At 41.5% G+C, this 26,135-nt stretch overlaps 1 protein-coding gene across 1 annotated transcript; it reads left to right on the top strand.

Annotated features, from left to right (window-relative positions):
- Nucleotides 1-12,688: 12,688 nt before the first annotated feature.
- LOC146321668 (ataxin-1-like) lies at nt 12,689-24,934 on the top strand. The gene is made up of 3 exons (XM_084726927.1): nt 12,689-13,212; nt 19,017-21,064; nt 23,188-24,934. Exons 2-3 carry the CDS (start codon nt 19,268-19,270, stop codon nt 23,869-23,871), a joined length of 2,481 nt encoding a protein of 826 aa, XP_084583053.1. The 5' UTR covers nt 12,689-13,212; nt 19,017-19,267; the 3' UTR covers nt 23,872-24,934.
- Nucleotides 24,935-26,135: the final 1,201 nt, after the last annotated feature.

The raw sequence follows: 26,135 nt of genomic DNA, 5'->3' as shown, positions 1-26,135 counted from the left end.
TGCCTGTTTCCTCTTCACGACTGATTTGGACAAAGGAGGTGCTGAATATATTTGCCTGGCAACAGCTGCATTATTTACAAAATAATCAACAAAATACATCCAATGTATATTAAAGATGTCAGGGAAAAAACAAAGAGACAAAGCACAGAATGAAAGAGGTATATTAAATTCACACTTTGCCTGATATAGTGATGTCAAAAGACATTTTAATCATCAGTGCTCAAATGTTGTCACTTGTCAAAGAGTTAAACCCCAAATTTTACTCTTCCACATTTGTCATACTATATAAACACCATAATGGCATGGAAATTACTAAATATGGGGGGAACATAAGCATGAAAAATTTGCAATAACCAAAAATAACCAAGAAATGGTGCACTTCTCTAGGACCCAAACTTACAAAAATACATCATGAATTCTGTTCAGAGCATGGTGGTGTAGGTTTGTAGCATAATTGTCATTTTTTTGTGCTGGTTTAGTTTTAACCATTAGTGAGATAGCTGTTTATATTCCTGATTCCAGCTGTATTTTACTGTGTTTTAAAGTACTTGTTCCATGTGTTTAATGCCATTGAAGGGCTGACTTTACTGAAAGCTGCTGCCTGTCACTGCTTGAGGAAATATGGCATGTCGACCCAATTAAAACAGGTCTAAGTTTGGGAGGTACTGGCTGAACCATCTTTTTCCTGTTTAGTGATTGAAAAAATCACTTTTGATGCAATAACATCTCAGTAACTGAGTTATACCAGGGGTTTTCAACTGTAGGTAACTTAACTCCTGAGTGAAAAAAAAATCTGAGGACAACCTTCACAAATAAATGAAAAAAAAAAAAAAAACTTGACATAAAAAGGAGCAGACAATGTGGCTGTGACAGGATTTCACCACATTTATCACACCGTACTTTTGGCTCAGCATCACTGTTTGCCATTATGAATTCAAATGTAACGTGTGTTTAATGTGGTTATATTTCCTCACCACACATTTTCACTGGCTCAGGGTCTGATTCATTTTGTTTCACTGCATCTGCAACGCATTTATCTGCACCTGATGATGTATTGTGTTGACATGGTGATTTTAAAATATAACTGATCATTGAAATTATGTGTTTTAATTTGACCTTTTTTCTTTATTTTCAACCAGGAGTCAAATAATTGTGTTATACCACATACATAATATTAGCAGTAGCTAAATATAATCATACTGGACAAAAAAGGAGCAGAAGAGCTAACTTGACGAGTAGCACTAACAGCTTCTGACATTATTTATGTGTTTAATATTATTAAGCTATAACCATTTACCTTTAAATTACACATTTAAATGTATTTAATAAGTTAAAAAAGGACATAATTTGTATTCCTGACATGTCCTTTTTATGAGTGCATCTCAATCTTTCCTGGGTTTAATATGAAGTCTAACATTTTTTACACAGTTGACTGAGAGCCTTAAATTCAGTCATGACTCAGCGTAGGCAGGTAGTGTTGTCGGCCTCTCTGATATGATTCTTTGGTTGTCTGCCAGTGCCTCTTTTTTATACATAGAAATATATATGAAATACTATACTGAGGAAATGAAATATTGACTTTACAAACAACTTTAAATGTCATATTGGATGAAATGTTACCTCTGCTTTTTACAAAATTTGTAATTATTTTACATTTAATCATCTTGGGAGTGGTTGGAAGAGTTAAAGCATGGTGTGGTACCGTATATAAAGAAGAGATGTTTGTTTGTTTGTTGGAATCCAAGCTGGAAAAACTCTTCTCATTCACCATGTATTGATTTCTGAATATCATTATTTTACAGTTTCTTAAAACACAGAGACAATGTGCATGGAAGAATATCTTGGAAATAAAGAATAAAATGTGAAAAAAGGAACATGTTTTCATCAGGGAGTAGCCGCAGACAAGTATTAGCGTAATGTTGAGATAAACAGTTATTTAAACAGATCTTTGCACTATAAAAATCAATACAAAGCATGCAAGAAGTCTGTATACTGCCCTCTGTTGTGTGAATCTGGTATGTCACCCACACCACAGTGGGAGGAGTGGGCAGGCTTTCACTGAGGTCACTGAGGTCATTCAAATGATGGTTCCTGGCTAGAAAATCCAAATGGGAAACTTACAGAAGAAACATCATGTTGATTGCTTGTAACTTAATGACATATATGTTATCAAATCTAATATTATGAAGATAATTTTCTTGGCTCATTTTTTTCCTGTGTTGTGTGTTGAAACACCCAACAAATCTCTGGTGGACATCTTTGGAAACTATAATTAAAAATCAACGGAAACTTTGCTTTCTGGCTTTGCTCAGTTTTTTTTTTCTTTTACATGATTTGGCGTCTTTCTGGTTTATTTGGTTCATGTGTTTATTTGAACAAACTGAGTTGCCTCAGTGGCTGGCTGTATTCCTCCTCCACAAATCACCCCCACCCAGTCCTTTAGTTGCCTAAACTATGTTCTGGAGATGTGCGTAAGCAGTGGCTTGCTATTTTCAGCTGAATGAAAAGAGTCTTGGCACTTGGACTCAGGATGAAATCTGTTTTGTTCTGCTGAATTTGGCTCTCACCACATGCACAGTATCTACATGTAACAGAGTTAAAGACTTCAATTTAATGGTGTCCTTCAGTAAAACCACAACCATTTAACAGAAAAAAGTGACGTGTGAATGAACTGTCTGCAGTCACGAGAGAGCAATATTATCCTTAGTAACATAAATACAAAATGTAGCACTCTGAGGACAGAAAATGTCTTGTCGTGGTCGATGAAAAACAATTGTTTGTGCGATGAAAGTGATAATAGTTTCATTTTTGACGTAAAAGGTTGATCAAATAGTCGCTGTACTTCCTCTCACCGAGCAGCCAGTGCCTCAACTATGAATCACATTGCACTTGTTTTGTATGGTGAAAACATTCAGACCCTGAATAAACAAAAGATTTCCAAACTTGGTCTTTCTGATGTGAAATGACACGCACAAGTTGAAAGGAATAGATTATATCACAGTCCATTTTCACAGGCTTTTGCACGACCATTTCTTGGACTGAAGGACGTTGACATCAACCTTAAAGGGATAGTTTGAATTATCTGAAGTGGGGTTGTATGAGGTATTTATCAATAGTCAGTGAATTACCTGCAGTAAATGGTGGTTGGCACGCCTCCAGTTTTGAGAGGCAGGGAGGGGCAACAGCACAGAAACTAAGCAATGTACCTACTACTGTGGACAGAGTCAACAACAAAATCTATTTTAGACAAAAAAAAAATCAATACCACTCCAAGTGAACACTATATTTGGAATATTTTCACTGCTTTACTTAGCAATAAGACAGCCTTTTCTGACAGGAAACTGGCGTTATGTAATAAGCCAAATATCACTGTCTGCAATCCAACTAAACACTGCGCTTGAAATCAGTCATTTCACCTTTGAGAACACAGGAGTTGCTGTTCTACCACTGCCTCGATCTGTTAGTTTGTTGCCGTTAATGTGTGACTTCTGCATTTTAAAAGGATAGGTCGGATTCACTACAGTCACGCAATAAAGCAAACAAACCAATAAATCAAGGCAGTTGTCGACCAGCAACTCCAGTGTTCTGCGAGGTAAGATTACTGATTTCACCTTTTTAGTTTAGCTGGTTTGGAGAGATTGAGATTTGGCTTAAATAACAGCGGTGTACAGGCAGAAAAGTTTGTCTGATGGAAAAGTAAAGCAGTGAAAATAGTCTAAATGTAGTGTGCACATTAACTATTTCTTTTTATTAGCTGGACCTTTTTAAGTGGCTAAAATATGTTCTGCATTACAGAACATATTACTTCGCTTCTATCACTACATGTGCTGACTATCAATAAGGACCTCATACAACCTCACTTCAAATAATCCAAACATTTTTTTTATTTAAAATAAATAAGACAGCGTCTTCATTAACTTATTCAAAAATTAAATGATAATTTTATGGTCTTGGAGCTTAAACCCTATACTTACTCCTGATTCATTTCATCTCTGGACATTTAATCCAAGGACTCTGCTCAAGGTCACGTTGAACTCTCGTCACTACTCAACAGTCGCTCTGTTGTAATTAAAGATGGAATTTGATAATGATCTCTCACAGATTTCAAGCCCAAAGTCTACTGATCAAAATAGTGAAACTGAGTAGATGTAATATTCACACACCTCTCACAAGTGCACGCACCCAAATAGAGAGGTGAGGTCAGTATCACCTGCCGGGTGGATTTGCTGTCCCTTTGCTCTTTTCATTAACTGCTGAATTCACTGGCTTTCAATAGGCTCTTTCAGCGTGTCATGCTACACCACCATTGAGCTACAGCCACGTTGCCACCCATCTTTCTTAATGGGGACTGGAGACTGTGGAGCTGCCTTGTTGCCATGGCAGCAAGCGCTTTCACATTCTCCCCACATAGCGTGCAGTGTGCATGTTGTTTCCTCCAAACTGGAGCGCGCCCACAGCAGAGACAGGTCTGCTCTCAGACAGGACCCAGCCAGGGTTATTTACCTCCCGCTCTGATACCAGATGCCCTTTTAATCCAACCACCCACACTCCACTTTCCGTCCTCTTTATTACTAATGCATAGTATTTCCCATTGGCTGCTCCCACAACCTGAACTTTGCTCTAACACTGACTTAAAAAATCTTCAAGCTTTGTTGTTATTCTTCTCCGGGGTGGTCTAATGCAGTTGGTTCTCAAACAGGCATCTCTGCCACCCTGCCAGTGGAAAGTAAAAACCGAAACTTTTGAGATTCATTTATTTAAATTATCATGAAATAAAAATTATCATGGAATTCATGGAATAGTATTTATTTATCATTTATTTATTTAACTATCTACAACAGTTCATAGAATATGTTCAAATCTAACAATCTATAACTCTCAATAAATATATATAAATCTAAATCTCCCTCCTGACAGTCAATCACGTGTCACCCACATGTCATAATGATGGAAACTGGATCATTCTACATGCCTCTGGTTTAAAGGTGGTCAGTCTGAGATTGTTAACATGGACAGATTTTTCAGAAACAACTGGCAACAAATGAAGTTGAAAAAAAAAACAAAAAACAAAAGTAAGGAAATGTGAGGAGTATTTCCAATAAAATGAAATAAAATGGATAGGAGGCCAAAACGTATTATGGCTATTCTGTGTTGACATGGTGCAAATATTTTAACACGTCTACATTTCTCTGGTGTTCTTTCACATTAATTAGTAGTTAAGTATAAAAAAAAATGGCTATGTTAGGTTATTTCGTGGGTGGGTAATAGGAAGGGGAATGGTAGGGCCCTCAAATAGGGAGGGCCCTCAAAAAACCTGAAATTAAAAGTTTGTCTTTTATAAATTCTTAAATTTTACATGACTAGCATTGTAAGTCCTTCCTTCCCCCTTTAAACGGTGCAGTTGGTTTAGTCCACTCTGGACTAAGATAGATAGATAAGATAGTTAGAAGATAGTTTGTGTTTTGTGTTGTAATGTCGCTGGTGCTTGCAAAGAGGAAAAAATAAGACACTGAGAAAAAGAAAACAACTGGAAAGAAAGCCTCTGCATAACTTTATCTGCAGTGTTTCACAATAGTTTAATACCGGTATGTTACATGGCTAGCAAGCTAACATTATACTTAGCTAACTGTTGGCTGATAAGTGGTATGTTAGCATGCAAAAAGAACAACTAGCATATATTAGCTGCATTGCCTTCAGTTTCAGCAGCCACTTGGATCAGCTTGGACCATTAATGGTAAGTATTATTTTCATTATCAATTAATCTGCAGATTTTTTTGATTAATAAATTAATCATTTGGTGTGTGAGATAATAACAAAGATAGAAACGGTAAAGTAGAAAATAGCACATGGATGTGTCCAGTTGTATTATAATGAATACAATTTTTACTTTTGATACTTTTAAGTATATTTTAATGATAATACTGTACTTCTACTCAAGTAAGTAGTAAGAATGCAGGACTTTAACTTGAGAATTTCTGCTTGGGTTGTAAATTGTAAATACTTTCTTTAATTGATCATAGGTAACATTAACACTCAATCAGTCGATTAATTGTAATTTTGATAGCCTGTGAAACATAAGAAAATGTGGAGGCCTATGTATTAAACATACACTTGAATATCAGATAACATGCAGGCTGCTCATAAAAATTATCTATTATATTTCAGATGATAATTTGATAGGAGACTGATTTCATTTTACATGATTGAATTCTTAATAATCAATTAATCAATAATTGATTAATTGCTATCATCCCTATATTTTGTGTGGTATTGTTACTTCTACTTAAGAGAATCTCAGTATTTCTGCTTGCAACAGTTAAAGTGTAAAACCATCACCACCAGTTATAAAGTCTGACCCAAACTATAACATTTTTGCTAACTGCTTTCAACATGTGTTCCTGGAAATGTTTAGAAAAATTATGAATGGGTTCATTAATGCACGCAATAGCAGACCATGTGAAACAGCAAGCTGTTGCTCTTCACATATGACTGTTTTCATCACACATGCTTCCCCATCCTGTGTGTGTGAGGATCAGTGTTACATGTCCGGACATGTCTGCTGCATGAGAGGAGACTCAGTCAGCCTCAGTCGGTGTGTGGTGAGGATGCAAAGCAGAGCAGAATGTGGGTAATGATGCTCGGATAATTGTGTACCGGACACTGAACAGTTCCAAGGTAATATGATTCATCTCTTCAGATTTGTGAGGAAGCTGTGGTTGAAAAAGTTACCCCGGAACTTGAATTGAAACTTGCGTTTTGCTTCACTGTAAAAGGTCATCCAGTGTTGTAACCTGCGGCAGCTGGAGCCCACTTGAGTTTCCATTGTGTTTTCTGCTGAAGGCCACTGTGAGAGAGTGTGTGAATAAGAGAGAGCACTGAGAGACTGTGTGTGTGTCTTTAAAAATGGAGGAATGTAACCATCATGCAATGCTGATTTGTTAAGATTGCGAGGGAGAGTGCTACTGCTACTACAAGTGCTGCAGTATAACCACGACTATTATTGTGTTACTAACATTACCCTACTACTCTCACTCAGAGGATCATCAGCTTTCAGTAGTTCATGCTTGTGTAAGATGTCATAGAGCGTGTTATGGTTTGGAGCACTCCCTCTCATTATGTGTGCACCACACTAAGGAATGTAACACTTGAAGTGTAGCCTGTAGTTGTGTGTGCTCGGAGTGAAAAGAGCAAATGTAACTAGGCCAACAAAACCCCTCTGTCAGGTTGAACCACAATAATCAGCATCCAGTAGAATTCAGTAGTATCTGAAGAACTGTAACTCTCGAGAGTAAATGTTCCTGATTTATGTCCAAGAACAATTTATGGTGTATTTTTGTGCTGACATTGTTCAGTACAGTACATACTGATACATATAAAGGAACAAGATGTGAATTTAGGGAATAAGGAGGTAACAATCTGGGAAATTGTGAATAGTGGTAGAGAATAACTAAATACATTTATTCCAGTAATGCACTTAAGTACATTTATGAGGTATGAGTATTTCCCTTCCATGCAATTTTCTTCTTTTACTCCACTACACTTCAGAGGGAAATATTGTACTTTTCACTCAAGTTCTTTGCAATCAGTAATATAATCCATTGGATTATCCCAAAAAGGTCATCTAATCTAGATACTTTTGGATTACTTCAAAATCAGACATTTAAAATATTGCACCTTATACTAAAAGGAAGCAGCCAAAAAAAAATCTGAGTTTCACAAATATTATTTTTCCCCTTTTTAAATATCTCAAAACATGTTCAATGTAAATAAAATGCATGTTTGTACAGAGGTTGTTAGCAGAGCAGAGTTAGTAGAGCACTGGTCATGAAAAAAAGGTTCTTAATTTTAAAGCTGATGTATGTTTAAAGGCAAAGTAATCTATTACACTCTAACTATAATCTTATTCCACATTTTATAAATGTAATCCGGGCTGGGTTACTTCTTTTTTGTAATCTGATTATGTAATCATGACTACATGTAATCTGTTACTACTTAACTCTGGGTGTAACTCTTTGAAAGGAGCCATTCTACATGAGTACTTTTACTTTTTATACTTTAAGTACATTTTGCTGATAATACTTATGTACTTTCAATTAAGTTATTTTTTTAATTCAGGAATTTTACTGGTAATGGTATAATTTTAGACCATAATATCTCTACTTTTACTCTGTTTTAACATCTGAGTATTTTCCCTTCACTGGTAGTGAACTTAACAACACTGGAGGGGTCCAGATGATAACACAATGAGGATAAGCAAACTATATTGCTCCTAAATAAATACGAGGGACATTTGTGCTTTCACACAGTGTCAGGGAACAGAGTACTATCAGGAACATACCAGAGATCTAAAGCCGACATGTTCCTGTGTTGTACAATTGGTCTACTTTTGGAGTACAACATTATACTTACAGGGCACTTCTGCAGCTCGAGGTGGTGCAGGTTTATGTGGGTTGACACAGTCAGACGGGGTACTTTCCACTGATGTTATCGTGTGATGATACTCAGAACCCAGCAGAACTGAAACCAGGAATGTTCATCTAACAGCCAAGGCAGGTGTAGAAGATGATCGATGTTGTGTCCTGGCACTGTTTCACCGCTGACAGTGAAGGACACTAACACTACAGTCTTTGAAAAACTGTATTGAGAGTCATTGCACAATATAGCCCAAATGTTAGTGCAAGCTTTTCTGTCCAAACTGAAAATATGGTTGCTATTTCTGGTCAATTTCAATTTTGAGTAATTAATATATTATGCAATTGTACATCAGCTTAATAATGTGACGTAAAAGAATGTGTAAAAGTTATTTTACAGTAACTTGTGCTTCTGTAGATTGTGTCCCTATGAACTAGTGAACTTGAGCTGTGCAGCACAATTTTCCATTCAGCTAAAAAAATGCTTGGATATTTTTAGACTTTATTTAGGACTTTACGGATTTCCTTTTTGTGTTTCCCTCAGTTTCCTCCGGTTCTCTGTCAGTTCCAATTAGAACACATTTGTTTGTGATGTCGATGGGTCGAGTTTTTACCCCACAGTCAACTTTGGTTGTTTCGCCATTGTCTCTAAAACAGATACAACACGTAGCATTGTCTGGTTCCAGGTCTGACTGTAACAGCAACATTTAAATATAACAAATTTGACAAATATTTTAAAAAAATAATAATTATTTTTTATATGTTAAGTGGTTGCCAGTGATGGCAACCAAAGGCCATGATTTGGCTGCCAATTTCTGACAATGACAATTTCCAGTGGCAACCTGGCAACTGCTACCATTAAGCCCTGAAAATATGATATAACAATAATAAAAGAATCCTTTATTTAACCACGTAAAAGCCTCACTGAGATTAAAAACCTCTTTTTCAAGAACGACCTGGCCATTCATGATACTTTATGACTTCATGTGTGATTCTCAAGGATGGTTATGAGTTAAAACTATTTACAGTATAAGTTATCTTTAAATTCCCTCTGAAACACCAGATTTTTTCTTACTGATGGTCATACTGTATCTTGTAAGATTAGCATAGGAATGTCTTAATTAAAAAATACCTACAGTGTAACATTCCCGGGCAGTTACCTTCTTACCTTACCTTTCCCTTGTACTTAACATGTATATACTGTATATTTCTGTACTGTACTGGTACACTGTTTAAAACCGTGAAGAATTATATGTTGTAATCTAAAGTGTTGCCAAATATTCCTGCACAGAAATGCAGGGAAAGTTTTGGATCAAGCTACAGACAGCAATAGATTTGACAATAAGGTTGTCAAAAACCACACAATATCCATTAATTATAGTATTTAAAAAAAGATCTAAGTGCTCATTCAAGACCCCAGTACAGTTCAGTCTTTATTGACCTGCTTGAAATTTCTCTTTCAGCAAAACCAGACAGTGTTCAGTGACTTTTTGCAGTGGCATCAAAAAAGGTATCAAGTATTATTTTTTTATACTAGAAAAAATTCTGCTATTGTGATAACTCTGTTGAACAGTTGTGTCTTCATGCAGTCTCACTCTCGATCTACAGTGGAACTCGAGGTGGATTTGTGGATTCTCACAGGAAAGCTTATTTCAGCTCGCTTGGCTTGACATTAAATCTGACCTTCAACGTATAGTGAGCCATCTCAAGGCAGGGAAACCACAATCTCCTGTAGATGCCTGTAATGCTTCACGATGGGGTCCTGTCATGTTTCTTTCCATTCTGTTGCTATGGGGATCGTGTAGATCCAGAGGTTCACGTTAGCCTGGCAGCTTCTTTGAAGGATTTTGAGTCACAGTAGGAAGATGAGGCTGTAGCCCCCTGGCAAGGAAGACATACAGCACTGTTTCCCCCAGATTTAACAGCTGAGGAAACACATCTTATCACATCAGTGGTTCAATATCTGTGTGTGTGTGTGACAGTCACAGTCGTTGGGCCCAGGCAACCCCAGGTGGGTTCAGGGATAAAGACCGACTTTCTCCAAATAATACTTTAAAGGACCAGTGTGTAGGATTTTTGCTGAATCTGGCAGTGAGCTTTCAGATTACAAACACCTCACCTCACATGGTTGGAAGGCATGTGGGAGAGCCTATGATGGCTGTAAAGTGAATCACAAAAGGCCGTTTCTAGAGCCAGTGTTTAGTCTTTCCACGTTGGGCTACTGTTTAAACATGGCAGCAAAACATGGCGGATCCAGGGGAAGATGATCCACGCCCTCTGTAGATACAAATGGCTCATTCTAAGGTAACGGAAAGCCATTTCTTTTCAGGTGGTTATACGGTAAGCGTGAACCATCGCCCATTGGTTTGTGGAAGCCTTGAGTTTGGCAATACAGGGGTTACCATATTGTTCTTATTTCACTGTTCTCGCAACCAGAGCATGTGCCGTGTTGACAAGAGTGTGAAGCTGGTGGGCGACATTGGTTTGGTTTGGCTTATTTGTTCAGCAGGAACAATCTGCCTGGTCACAATCTTTCTTGTATGACAACTAAACAGTACAATAGAATATGTTTCTGAAAACATTTTAGGCAATAAATGTCTAAAGCAGTAACAGAATCTTGATCCATATTTGATAAGCAATGTCTGAGTTTCGTGAGCCATGTGTGTTGAACTACAGAGAGTCACAGAATGACCTGTCAGTCACACGAGAACCCCGCCCTGAAACATACCCTGCATTATCATCAATTTTACAGTGCATCAGACCATAATTTACACTGTGAACATTATACTATATTGAAGAAGATGTAAAACTTATGATTTAGACCATGAACTCATCAGCAAACTGTTTACTGAGGTCATACCACATACTACAATCTGACTTATTTCTACAGCCAATGGGGTTGCCCCCTGCTGGCCATGAGAAAGAATGCAGGTTTACAGCACTTCCGCATTGGCTTCACTTTTCAGACCAATTATATTCCATTTCTGTCATAATCTTACACACTGGACCTTTAAGGAGGTGGTTTGTTTATAATTTAAATAAATAAATGACAAATATCTATATGCAATTTGGTTGCCACTACATTAAATTCCCTTTAGTTATGCACATTACCCCTCCTACTGCAGGACACTGCTGGACCCATGGACCCCTGGCGCCCCAATGTTTGGTAAAATGATGCAAAAGTGCCCTCTTTGGTGCCCCTATGGTAGATAAAACATGATCAAGTTGCCTCTAGGGTGATGACTCAGTGGCCAGATACGTGATAAGGTGCCCCCTCTCAGATGCAGTGCCACAGGCTGCCCTACATACTAAAATGTTAAATAATAAATAGTTCCCTGTGTGTTTATATTACAGAGTTGTAATAGATGTTGTGACTTAAGTCAAAATAATAAAAAAAAACTTTAATGTAAAGCAGGGATTGGAACTGTTTCACTATAAATTCATTGTGATTTTCAGTGAATTTGTGCCCCACTGTATACAGCCAGTGCCCTTCTTAATATTTCTGCCCCTGCCGCTCAAAAAACTTGATCAACTGTTGTAGGATGCAGCCATGAGAAAGTTGAGGAGGCTTTGTAGGTGTAATACTATTCCCTTGGCTTGTTGTAGTGGCAGCATTGTGTGATTTGTTGCATTCTCTGTGTTTTGCAGTCTAGGTGGAGGGGACACCCTGCTTGTCCTGCCTGCAGAGGAGCAGATATCTGGCTGGCCTGGTGGTGAAGTGCCTGTCTGCAGCCTGGCTCTCACTGCTGCGTGCTGTACAGGATAAGGAGAGGAGGAGGCCCTCGGGTGAGGAGGGCCCCAGTGCCAAGTGGCTGGGCAGCAGGGTGTTTATCAGCACTGCCTGCCTGCACTAAGGGAAATATCTCTGGGGAAGAGATCGGGGAGGCCTGGGGAGACCTTTAAGGGGGGTGGCAGGTTACTGTGAGTCACTTCGCAGCTGAATAGAGAGTCTAATTGCAGGGCAGCTAGCAGGGCAGATTAGGAGGAGATTTGTCTCTACAGGGGAAATGCATATGAAAATGAACAGTGCATTAAAACAGCTTTGACGCGCTGCTAACACACTGAACAATTTAATCCTCTGTCGGCTTGCGTTTGTGCATATGTGCTAGTGTCTCTGCATGTATGTGCCAATGTGAATATCCCACAGTTATTCACATTCATGCAGTATGTCTGTCTGAGCAAAGCCTCTCTCTGAATCTCTCTCCCTCCCTCACCCTCCGTCTGTTGCTCCCTCCCCCTCCTTCCCTCTCTCTGTGTGAGCGTAGTCTGGGCGCTAAGCCAAGTAGAGTGTGTTTTTTTGAATGAATACCTGATGCGGCTGATGAGGCTGGCCGGGGGGAGGAGCTGTGTCAGTGGAGTACTGAGAGAGAAAGAGAAAAGAGGAGGGAGGTAGAGAGGCAGAAACACACAGAGAGAGGGAGAGAGAAGCAGCCAGGCAGAGAGGGAGCTGGCGGTCTGGTGGTGGCCTTGCATAACACACGTTGGAGCAGCCTTGAACGCAGGACTTTGTGTGTGAGCTTCAGCGGAGGGGAACTTCCTTCACCGTCAGCCCCGTTGCAGGGGCAGTGTAGCCTCCAAACCCGGAGAGTCCAAAGAGGGGAAGGGCAGAGCTGGAGCAGCTACAGCACAGGCTACCAGGAGGAGGAGGAGGAGGAGAGCGGCACAAAGGAGAGATTCAGGAAGAGGAGACCTAGGAAACACGTCTCCAACACACACAGACACACAGATACACACACACACACACACACACACAGGAAGAATCCTTGGACATGCTCTGCAAGCAGTGGCTGTGGAGAGACTGGTGAGCTATTCTTAGTACTCTAACCAGCGGAGGGGAGGAGGAGGAGGGTGGTGATGGTGGTGGGGGTTGTCTCTTTTCTTCTTGATTTGTGGCACAGTAGTATTTTCTGCCCTGCTACTACACTTGTCATTCTAAAGCCCCTAGAGGCTACAGTCACAGCGTTTGTCCAGAGTCAACAGCACTGACCCTGTTTGGTTCTGGAGGTGCTGGAGGGGGACGCCTGCGTACACACACATCTCTGCTGCTCGTATATAGTGTGTGATCGGTGTGTGTCGAGCAGTGATGCAGAACTCTGGAGTCATTGTGAAGACAAACAGCCTGAACCCACTGCCTGTTCTTACTGTCTGCTCTAGTCTGCCACACGGTAGGTCCGCCTCTTAAAGGCACAGGCGCCTCTGTTGTGCAGGGAAGGGGGCAGTAAAATGGCTCTTTTGGGCATTAGGGAAAAAGCTGCACACTGTATTGATCTGTGTGTGGTTAAGGCAGCTGTGTTTGTAAGCATGTTGAGGGGAGGTCCTGTTTATGTGCAGCCAATCACATATACATGCACGTACATATTGTCTCCCACAGTACCTCCCCCTCTGTTTCATGCCACAGCTCAGATTGATAATGATGTTTTTGTTTTCTATATATAGCCATTTGCTGTAAAGGGTTTGCACTGTGTATCCATGACTGGTCTAGCAGGTGAAACATGATGTATAGCCCTATTGACAACAGGTTTGTCACCACTGGGGTCATTGCATGGGCTTTTTTTTTGCATGCACTGAAGCTGCATCTCAGGTCACTAAATAATTTTGTTGCCTCCCTGCATCATCCTGCTGCAGAGAAATGTTATTGCTATGAAGCTGTGGATCAATGCAAGGAGTAAATAGTAGGTCTGGGAGGCTCAGGGAGAAGGAAGGAAGGAGTGGAGAAGCTGGCGATGTAACTCTGTTGGGGGGCCGCTCACCTGGAGACAACAAGAGAGAGGAGGAGGCTGAATGAAAACATCCCATGACGGCAGACACACTCCGCTACACAAACCTATTTCTCTTGGTTTTTACGTGGGAGTATGAAAAAGGATCACATGCGAGGAAGGCTGGCTCTATCACTCTGTCTGAGCTGAAAAGCATCAGTGTGATGATGAGCGGAACAGAGAGCGGCCTGTCCCCCCCCTCTCTCTGTTGTCATCCCTCCATACATGTCTCAGAGGTGACAGTCCAGGACGAGGGGACTGACTCAGGGCTGTCTGGCTCTGAAAGCTCGCCTTTGTTCTCCGTAGTATCACATCAGCCGTATGTTTGTTGGTGTCAGTATTCTAATAATAGGCTGGAAAATGTAGCGAGCTGTGTGTGTGTGTGTGTGTGTGCGTGTGTGTGTGTATGACCATGTGTGGAGATGCAGGTCATGTGAGGAAAGGAAAAACACCTTCTTTAAGAGCATCTTGTTGTATTTCTTGACAGTAATGGCGTGTTTTTGTGGTTTTGTCTTCCAGTGTTTTAGATATGATGTCATTACAGTGTTGACACTGAGGTGGGGTTGTTGCCACTGAGCGATGCTGCTGCACAGTGTAGCTCAGGCTGTAGCGGCGGCTGTGTGTTGCCGATCGGGGATCTCTCAGTGAGGCGGGGGCTATGGCGCTCTGATGCTGCAGGCGCTGCTCAATGTGGGTCAGGAGAGGCAGCACTCCGTCTTCTCCCTCTTTCCCATTCCTAATCTTCTTTCTTCTCCTACATGTCCCCCCCTCTTACTCCCTTTCCCTCCTTCTACACAGTTCTGTCGTTTTACATCTCCCTCTCCTCCCCCTCACACTCTCCTCTCTCCGTTTCTGTTTCTTCCTTTGTTACGTCTGGTGGTGGATCTACCAGGCTGTATGCTTAGATGAACTGCACAGAGAGATTTGCGCTGCTCTTGGATGCAATGACCTTGTCAGAGCCAGCATTAGAGGTAGATGCATCTAAATAGGAGCTGACCAAGGTCGCCTTCTGTCTTTATGTAACATGTCTGTAGTGGCTGCCTGCTCCTCTGTGATGTGAAAATACTATTTAGCACTGTCAAATAGCCCCACTCCTCTGACTGGAATGTAGGGGGGAAAGAAATGAATGGATGGATGTGTGAGTGTGTGTCATACACTCCATCTCTGTGGTGCCTCTGGCTAATGAACAACTCAGAGTTGCTGTGCGTTGACCCACAGATAAGCCTGCAGGAAGGATCAGTCAATCTGAAAAAGAAACTGTGAAAAAAAATGAGCTCATGCGAAGCAAAAGGCTGCATGTCAGAGTTGTTGAATTAATGGTTGCACTGCATATTGTTTGTGCGAGCATGCATACATATGAATCTACAGTGTATGAGAGTGTATGTTGGAGTAGCCCTGCAGCCACACATCAGTAATGGCTAGCTGCTGCTGTGGCTTGTTGACATAGTTATGTACCTTTCACCAACTTACCTTTTATTCATCATTCCAGTAGCCTTCACATTTCTGGCATGTTAGTCTAATTCTCAGTATACTGGTGGTGAAGTGGCTCAAGGCACACCAAAGTAGAGATGGGAATTGGATAAAATTTTAATGATAACAACATCATTATAGATTCTGCTTGTTGGACTGATTCTTGCACAGTTCTCTTATAGATTCCTGATCATTTTTTTGTCTGGGCAAAAAGTAGGCCTACACAGGTTTTCAGCATCAATGCAACATTTTTTTTTCATCTCTGAGACTGAACATAGTTTAGAAACAGAGAAGAAAAAAGGCTTGCTGCTATGACTCCTTGTTGGAAGTTTTCAATGTGTAACTGTCAAAAAACATGCTGGCATCGATTAAAGGAACTGATGAGCTTGAAAGCATATGCTTCCAATGGATCAGACAATTTGGAATCGGTTCTCAATTCCCATTCCTACACTAGAAGGCAAGTCAAAATCTGAAGGCACACCTGTATTCTCATATGTATGCTAATAGCCTCTAAAACCAACCCAACCAGTGGAGGCAACACAAATAAAAAAAATAAATAAATCAGGGGCAGAGTTCCTGGAGTGTGGAGTGTGTTCAGTTTGACTGAAAGTTTTTAAAGGAATCTTTTTTAGGGGATAGAATTTGTTTCTATATTGGAAACAGGACTGTGACAGTATGGGTTTATTCTAACCAACAACAAAGCAACATATTCCCACAGGATGGTGGTTTACCGCAAGCACCTTAATAATTATGTTTCACTGGACTTCATTGAAGCATGCTGTTATAAGAATAGCATAGCTCCTTTAAAGAATAGGGCAGTGTGTAATGTGTGTCCAGTGTGTAAGCCGGTGACAGCAAGCAGCAGACTGAGAGTGACAGTGATGCCCGTAGGAGAGCATAAAGTCGTCAGTCTGGCAGTAAATAAACAGTAAAGGTGACCAGGTGTTAGTTGATAAAAGCCGTAGCTTCTCATGACCAAGTCTTGTCTGTTATTTCCCAACCGCTGGAAAAGTGACTGGGTCGAAGCGTTGTACTTTTACAATGTCGGCTCTGGTGCGATCATTTCCCTTTCAGAAGCTTTGCAATCCAGCTTTGAAGTGCAGCGTCTTTTTATGAGATGTGGTGAAAAAAAAATCCCAAAATAATAAATCCAACACAGAATATCTTGAAGTTATTTATCATTTATTTATTTATTTATTTGTTGTCGTTAGCATGTTGATAGCTGCCCACTGGCAAGCCAATGATGGCTTGGGTGGAATCTGTTGACCAATCAGAAGCAGTGTTCGTGACTTGTCAACCAGCTGTGTGTGACAGCGCTGATACATTAATATATTAATAGATCGCAACATGAGATTGACCCTTTAAAATCAAATCTGTGGTGGTGATGGTTATGAGCCCTCAGTAGGGTTGCGGTACTGTGATAATATTATTGTTATCGTCACAGCTCTAAATGGAAACTGAGTGCGTACTAGGTAATATATAGTACATTGAAAATTCATTCATAACTTTTTGTATAGCAGTTGTGTTGCAAAAATAATGCATGACTGTCACAAAATCCCAAACCTGGACTTGCCTCAGGGCTCGCTGTTTGGGAACCACTGCACTACACCAAACTCTAAGCAGGCCAACTCACACATTGTTTGTTGTCCACTTTGTATTCCCTTGAACTTTGAAACACCACTTGAACAGCGGAAAGCCATTGTTAAAATATTTTGAAGCACTTCAGTGATCGTAACAAAGGCCCGTTTACGCTTCTTGCCGAGTGTTCCGTAATCAAATTTCAAGCCATATTGTTTTCACTTTGTTTTTTTCTGCCGTGCCCACTGACCCAGAGTTCCTGTCTGGAGGTGGATGTTATATTTACAGTAGCCCCACTGACTGACTCAACACAAGGCTGAGGAGTGTTAAAACAAAGACAAAAGCATCCGCTCCTCTGAGGCTGTTACTCTGTGCTGTTATCCTTTCACTCTGCTCTGCACTCTTACCCTAGAGCCTGGAGCAAGATAACAGCCAACAGCAACGCACATACACATAGTTACCCTATACACACGAGCACGCACACACACCCAGACACACAAACTGCGCAGTTCAGGAAACTCCTGCCTGGTGTGGAAAACATGAAAGAGTCTTTCCCATGCCATGTAAATGATGACAGACAACACTGTACTGCACTGTCCTGTGTGTGGTACATCATTACTCATGGAGAGGCTGGCTGAGTTATGAAAGGATCGTGCATGTAGATCCTCGAGAGGCATCTTCAGAGGTTGATCTTGGTGAAACATGCAAAGGGAATGGCCTACATGTTGTGCTCAAGTGCATCAGATGAACACGAGTCAGATGCTGTAGTACCAGGTACCACCTTGTGGCGAAACAAAGAACAACACTTTCACAGAAATGAGAGCAGGGTCATTTTTAAGAGTGAAGTGTTTTGGTGTTTTGCATTTGCCACCCTGCAGGAATATTTTGTGAATATGGTTAAAAAACACAGGCTGTACTTACTGAGCTGGTCCTGCAGTGAAATTTGACTAATGAGATTAAATTAAATATCGAGTCAGGTAATGTCAAGTTTATTTATATAGCCCAAATTCAAAGGCTGTCAACATTTCTGCATGAAAATGTCTAAAAACCCTAGACTTATGTTATTTGTTTTGTTGAGTTGTGTACTTAAATTATCCCAAATGTTTTTTCATAAATTTAAAACCCAGAGAAATCTGTACATTATTCAAGGTAATGGTGCATTTCCTACTTTCCACTAGTTGCAATAGTTCAGGGAAAACACAGACAAGTGAAAAAGGAAGTTGGTAAACCTGACTAAACAATGTGAATAAAATTTAAATACCTTTAGAGCTGCAATGATTTATGAATGAATCAATTATGAATGGATTATTAAATTAATCGCCAACCATTTTGATGATTGATTCAACAAGTAATTTTTAAAGCTGAGTTTTTTTAAAATTCTCTGATTCCAGCTTCCTAAGTGTGAATATTTTCTGGTCTCTTTACTCCTTTGGGTTCTGAGCAAATCAAAACATTCGAAGACGTTGTCTTATGCTTTTGGAAACACTGATCAACATTTTTCACCATTTTTGACATTTTATAGACTAGGAACCCATCGATTAATCGAGAAAATAATAGACAAATGAGCATGATTTCTGCATGGGCCGTGTCAGGTAGAATTTTTCAGTGGTTGTTTGAAGGTGTAGAAAATGAGTCCCGTGATCCCATACTATGTTACGATTTCATCAGACTACATTTTCATCATCGTTTGAATGTGAGAGAGACCTCTGACTGCAGAACTTACATTTTGTGTTTGAAATCTGTATATCATATTATTTACACTTTGAATGTTATATAAACTTTAGCTTTTCTCTGCCCTCAGATTCCTGCTGACATCGTGGAGGAGGTGGATCGGTCAGAGATGATTCCTCATGAAGTCTGTGGAGCTCATTTTGTGAGCTGGAGTGACTCCATCTTCTCTGGTCTGAGACGTGGAGCTGTCTACCAGTGAGCACAAAGAGAGCCAGAGCCACGCGGCCCCTGCACATAACCATCAAGTGGCGGAGAGACAGAAAGACAGACCCAGAGGAACTTCGAAGTACTACCCAGGAACATTAACATCACCTTCACAAAATGAAATCCAACCAGGAGCGGAGTAATGGATGCCTGCCTCCTAAGAAGCGTGAGATCCTGGCTCTGGAGCAGAGGCCGGTGGCTGTGGCCGCAGCAACACCTCCAGCTGCAGTGGTTACCGACAGTCCACACACAGAGAACCTAGCATGGCTTGCGAGTGTAGCCAGCGAACGCTGCAAATCTAGGGACGCAGAGAGCCCGAGGTGTCCCATCTCCTCTACATCCTCCTCTCCTCCCTCCACCTCTATCCCCTCCTCGGCCACTCCTCTGTCTGCGGTGCCGCTGGCCTCTCTGCCTGCAGTTTACCCCACCGCCCTTCCTCAGCAGGCTGGGACCATCCAGTTCGCTCAGCTGGGACCCAACGTCCAGTTCATCAGCTCTGGTCCCTACGCCGGCTACATCTCTTCTCACATCATCTCCACTAATGCTAGCTCTGCACCCAACAACTCTGCCATAGGACAGCGTCCTCACCTGGATGGTTACACCACCGCCCTCATCTCTCCCACCAACACCAAAGGGGAGCAGCAGTTTCAAATTGGCCTCTCTCCCACAGAACTGACTCCCGTATCACTTCCGAGCTCTCCCCAAGTCACCAGCCAATACATTCACCTGGACAGCAGAACGCCACTGGCTGTCAGCGGAAACCCCGCCACTTCACTGCAGCTCCACCCTCACACAGCAGTCCTCCCTCAGACGCTCACCCTCGCTCCCTCCCAGCTGGTGGTTCAGTATGCAGATGGTTCAGCGGGAAAGAAACCAGAGGGGCATGCGAAGGGTGTGCTGAACGGGGAATTGGAGGTTGTGAAACAGACTAAAACCCCCAGTCAGCCAGCAAATCATCAGCAGGTCCAGAGCTACGAGGCCAGACACATTCTCTTGCCTGCAGACTATGGCCAAAACCCCACAGGGCTCCAGACCTCCTTGGTGCTGGTGGCGCAGCCCAACCATGGCGCCGAACATGAAGCTGGCTCGAATAAGATCTCCTTAGTCCAGACGGAGAAAGGAGGCATCTGTTTGGGGAAACCGGTGTCCAGATCTTCCTCTTTCACCTCTCTTTCTTCCTCAGAAGTGGTCAAATCTGTTGCTCCTCATGCCGTCATCCAGACCACTTTACCCTCTGAAGAGCTGCCAGCCAGTCTCTACTCCTCCACGCAGCCACCCATCATCGGCTACATCACCAGTGCAAACCAGCACGCTCTCAGCTACCATGCAACACTGCCTCAGCACCTGGTCATCCCAAGCGGCCAGTCCCTTCTCATCCCGGTCAGTGGCACCAATAACGGCACAGAAATTGAGGTCAGTCGTACCGTGAGTGCCCTGACTGCCACCACCACCCCTCAAATATCCACCGCCATGCCACACGCCTATCTGGCAACAGCCCTATCCAAGTGTGAGGCACTCGGAGCAGATGGAAATCAACCACCCCCTGCCGTTGCGCAGGCACCAGCGCTGCCAGTCCTGCCCTCGAACCCGGCTCCCACAGTGGTGGCAGCTCCCTCCCCGACTCCCGCTCCCGTCCCTGCTCCTCCTGCCCCTGTTTCCATCCAAGCCTCCCCCTCCATCTCCTCTTCCTCATCCCCTGTGGCGCTTCCTCCATTCTTCATGCGAGGCTCCATCATCCAGCTGGCCGACGGGGAGCTGAAGCGTGTGGAGGACCTCAAGACAGAGGACTTCATCCAGAGCGCTGAGATTAGCAGCGAGCTGAAGATTGACTCCAGCACTGTTGAGCGTATTGACAGTGGACAGAGTCCTAACGCTGTGGTCATACAGTTTTCTGTGGGAGAGCTCAAAGCCCAGGTAAGCCACCATGAATAGAATCTGAAACCTCACATCTTTGGCGCCCCCTACTGACCAAAAATCTACAGTGATAGCAATGCACATGTAAGTACACTCAACAAAAATATAAATGAACATCTTTGTTTGTGCTCCCATTTTTCATGAGTTGAAGTGTGGAGTAAAAACAAAAGTGTAATGTTTATATTTTTGTTGAGTATAAATAGTCACCAGAATTCTATGTTCTGTCTAATGGTAATGAAATTGATGAGAAAGCTACAGGGATCCACCACTGATAAGCATGGTTAAGTTCCCCTTGTGCTCACTATTGTCATCAGTTAATCCCTCAGCTGCTAAGTAAGATATGAAATCTGTCTCTGAGAACTAAGGACACTCTTCTTCCTTCATGTCACCATTTTCCAACCTACCATTGTTCTCCAGCAGTACCAGTGGCACTCCCTCTCAAGTACCAGATGATAAAATAACATTTAAGTATACAGAACTTTGCTTTTGAAAGACCAAAATCCATTATATTTACAGATAAATGAAGCCAAGCGATATCACAGACTGCATGTCTATGAAGGGCAAAGGGCTCCAGAGCTCATCTGATGCTGGATTATTAAGGCTGACATCAAAGTTTCTTGTACATGAATACACAACATAAACAAACATTTTTAAAAGGTTCTGTTGAAAAGGGTTATTAAGGCTCATTCCACCAGTATATTTAACATACAAAGACTACTGATGGGTATCCACTGTAAGAAACAACCATCACAGCAGAATGTTTCTTCTCAAAATTTGTTATCTGAAGAAAAATGTATTATTATTTTTGGAAAGTTACAATTAATTTGCATATTGTGTAAAACAAAAATAGACAAGGCACATGAGGAAATGTCTGTCTGCTTCAACAGACAGACAGACATGACCCAGGGAAAACATGAACTCTATCAATAAATAGTTCCATCCTTTAAAACTGCAAAAATGGAATTTGATGCTTTTGACCCCAAGGACATCAATACATTGATGTTTTTATAGAGCACAAATTAAATCAGAAAACAATGACATAAAGTCATTAGGAAGAACCTGAACAATTGTAATGAGAGAACAAAGAACCTGTGGTATATGACAGAAAGGTATACCTATGGGGCCTGTTAGCTGTTCTGATATATTGATCTGGCCTTAAATAGTAAATAATAAAATGATGACAGTGTGACACTGAGCACAAAACCGGGATCCTGAAACTGAAGCAGGTGATTAGAATCCAGCTGTCATTAATATTATTATTAAACCTAAAAAATGTGTTCCATAAAAAAGCTTGTTGTTCTACAAAAATATATACACTGCTGTTGTAAATATGGACAACTGTACCCATGCATTTGTTATGAATACTTTGTCTTCAATCCAAAACTAGTGAGTCGATAACTTTGCTAACACAGCCAAACATCAAGCAAGTGCAACAACACAAGACAAAGCAAGCCAGCTAATATTACTACCAGTCCAACAGCAAGAAGACGAGCTAAGCGGCGTGTGTCTCTCAGCCTTTTATTTCACAAAGCTCTCGCCAACAACTAAAAGCCAAGAAACCTGCTTCTCCCTGCAGTCCAAGGCTCTTGAGTTCGTGAACACTCTTCTGTTGCTCTGAGCACCCAGTCCGGGCAGTGTGGCTAACTGCTAACTGCTAAGTGGATGAAAAAACAGCTGAATTTAGCAACAGTTAACTGTCCATCAGTAAACTACAGAAAGTTGAGGTTTTTTTTAAGGCAGAACAGTTATATAATCCTCAGAAAATGTTTGGGTAGGAGTGCTTCCTTGACTTCAAATTAGTTTGTTTGGGGTGTTCTTTTAATGGGGACACACGTATACAAAAATCGCAAAATATTCCAAGGCACTCTCTTTTTCAAACAATTAGAATACTGTTATTGTCACTGCTGGTAATGTTAGACCTTAAAACAAACAAATTCTGACATGGTTTGACTCCCTGACAAAGGCTCATTGCAGAAATGCATCAGAGTTTGTTTGTTTTAAGGTCTAACATGACCATGCTTTTGATTGATTTAAAAGAGAGTTACATAATGCTGCTTACAGTTGGTACTTTTTTAAACTCTCTGCAAGCTAATTGTGTCTGTTGTGCGTGTGCTCCTCTCCAGGTGTGTGTAGAGGTGCTGGTGGAGTACCCCTTCTTTGTATTTGGTCAGGGCTGGTCGTCCTGCTGCCCAGACCGGACCACCCAGCTGTTCGAGCTGTCCTGTGCTAAGCTGTGTGTGGGCGATGTCTGCGTGTCGCTGACCCTGCGCGGCCTGAGGAACGGCTCAGTAACAGACAGCCAGCCTTTGGGGACCAAGCTGAACGCTGGTCACCTCTCTGACTCCTGTCACAGTGTGGATGCCACTGTCAGAAACACTATGAGTCCAAACGCTGCACACAGTAACAGTGGCCTCCTCATGAAGGCCTCCAGTGCAGACAGGCTGGAGAGGGAGCAGGTTACTGGACCAGGACCCGGACTGGAGCTACCGCCTGGATTGGGACTAGTTGCTGGACAAGGGGATGGGATCTATGGAGCCGGACAGATGCTGGCAGGAGAAGTAAGACAGGAATCAACGAAAACAGACATGGCTGCTCTTACCAAAACACAATGTGGTGATCCGGAGAGACCCACAGTCCGCAAGAGACGCTGGTCGGCTCCAGAGCGAGACCAGACTGAGAGAGCGGAGGAGGAGCCTCCTCTGACTCTGCCCAAACCCTCCTTCATCCCTCAGGAGGTTAAAATCAGCATAGAGGGCCACTCCAGTGCTGGGAGTGAAAGGTGCTTGAACAAAAGAGTAGACTGTTGAGAGGACTTTAAGGAATTTTTGGATTACCTGTGGTTTGCTTTGTGTTTTTCCCGTTCTCTCTTTTCTCTCTATCCAGACTACTGTAATATAGGCTGAGTTTACACCGTATTTACATGTTTTCTTTTCTTTCACACAAGTCTGATATCTACGATGAAGTACAGTAGAGCACCTTCATATGTGATATCACACACGAGATCAGTGCAATCAATGCTGAAAGCAAAAATGAATGCAGCGTGAATGTTAAGTATGAATGGCAGTCAGACACTTGAGTGTGTCACATATCATAAGCTGGATCTCCTTTGTCACGTGGCTTAAACCTGTTGGATGCAGACCAGTCAGCCATTCCTCGTATCACATGAACAAGCACAGACCCCGATGTCAGCGTGTACAAAGTGGGTAACCATGTTTTGACTCTTATCCTGTTTGATTTGTGGTTCATGAGTGGTTGGAGTCAAAGAGAGACCTTTGGTGTTTCGATGCTCAATCGTTATGGCTGCGATTTCTGCTGCCTTGTGTTTCTGATGAGCTTTTGAGTTTTATTTTATTACTTTTTTTCATAGCATTACAGATGTGTGGGCTCTTGTCTCTGCTGGTATGTGCCTGCGTGTGTGTTTTTCTGTGTGGCTGTCAGATGGAGCACAGGATTAAGGTGTGTTTGTGTGGCTGTAGCTGTGAGCTCAGTTATCAATACAACCTGCAAATATCAAGACTGAAAAGGCCTGAATGTAAATCACTTAGTTTTTCCTCCACATGCTGTTTGCTACACCACTAACAAGTTTGTGTTTGCTGAGAATCTGATACCATTGCTTTATGTGGGTGACAGCACATGGGCGCATTCCTCTGATGAAGTTCCTTTAGCAAATGCACCTTTATAGTTTATTATTTGTAGTTTAATTCCTTTCAAGAACAATATATGTCACAAGTTAATGTCTGCCTTTATTTCCCACTACTATGTGCAGTATTTCCAATCTGTACACATCAGAAAGAATCACTTTATTGATCTAATACCTGCAAATTATGTTTTATTTCTCTGAATGCAATACAAACCATAGTTGGATAACTAGCCAAACTGCATTAATTGTTTTTTTTTTTTTTTGGTCACTTGGGGGAGGTACAGCAAAATGTAAACACATTATTATTGTGTGGATGTGTTGTGGCAAACTTATTAGCAAACAGCTGCATAATTACACATCCAGCAGACACAGAGCAACATTGACATTAATTAGAAGCTGTGGTTCAGTTGGTCTGATCAATTTAAGTCCAGTTCATCCTATTTTTAGCTTAGATTTGGTCCCTACCAACTTCTGAGGGAAAAATCTGGGCCTTGAGTTGCTAAATTCTCCATAGTGTTCATTGGTTGTTGCAAAACTTTTTGTCTGCCATTTGGTGCTAGGCAGGTAGTTTATAATGGGTTCCTTAGAGCTTTTTTACTGAAAACTCCAAAAAATGTCCAATTGAAAATGCATTTCTCTAACAGCCATCATTGCCGTGAAGGACCTTTGCTCCGAAAACACACACTCTATCTAATCGTAATCTTAACTCTGATGATAACTTTAACCCACACCAACTGAGGTAAACCTCACATTATTTTACTCTGAAATTTGTGTGTTACAATAAAATATCTTGGAACATCTTTTGGTGTAAGGCCAGAAATAGCCTATGAAGGGGAAACCTGCCGCTGATTCAGCACCATGGACAGAGCCAGCAGTCACAGAACTGACAACTGCAGGGAGACTGTGTAGTTTTGGAGCAATGGGCTTTCAGAGCAATGGAAATTTATTTTCAGGACAAATGGGCTTTTGGGTTAATGGAACATTTTTTGGGCTATTGGGATTTTGGAGTAATGGGCCATTGAACACTTGACCCCTCCAAAGTCCTCAGAGCCTCAGAAAACTTTTCTGTTTCCTGTCTTAGATATGCCAGGTGCTCGGCTTGTCTGTGTCGAAAAGAACATTAGCTGATGGCTAAAGTTAGCAAATGCTAGCTAACTAGATAGCTAATCTACATAAATCATTAGCTAGCCAGTTAGTTATCATTTTTCTAATGTTAGTCAATGTAAGCTTTGACTATATATTGTATATGTTGCTTTTACATCTTTTAACCATCTTCGAAATGTAGTTTTCTTCTTTTATCAACATAGATGAGCCTGACACATCAGTACAGGAAACAGGAAAGAAAGTTGACCAATGTTGCGCCGGGTACCATGCTTGCTCAGCTGTTATTGGAGCACAGGGCAAAAAGGGGCGGGACTTAGAAAGGTCAAT

This window comes from Lutjanus erythropterus, chromosome 9 (genome assembly GCF_056507025.1).
Source record: "Lutjanus erythropterus isolate fLutEry1 chromosome 9, fLutEry1.hap2, whole genome shotgun sequence".
NCBI classification, from domain to species: Eukaryota; Metazoa; Chordata; class Actinopteri; order Lutjaniformes; family Lutjanidae; genus Lutjanus; species Lutjanus erythropterus.
The sequence above is the reverse complement of the archived record's forward strand: the minus strand, read 5'-3'. Positions and strand labels throughout refer to the sequence as shown.

Coding starts and splice junctions, on each gene's coding strand:
- LOC146321668 (XM_084726927.1), top strand. CDS start 19,268: ATGAAATCCAACCAGGAGCGGAGTAATGGATGCCTGCCTCCTAAGAAG. Junction 21,065..23,187: donor TGGGAGAGCTCAAAGCCCAG/GTAAGCCACCAT, acceptor GCTCCTCTCCAG/GTGTGTGTAGAGGTGCTGGT.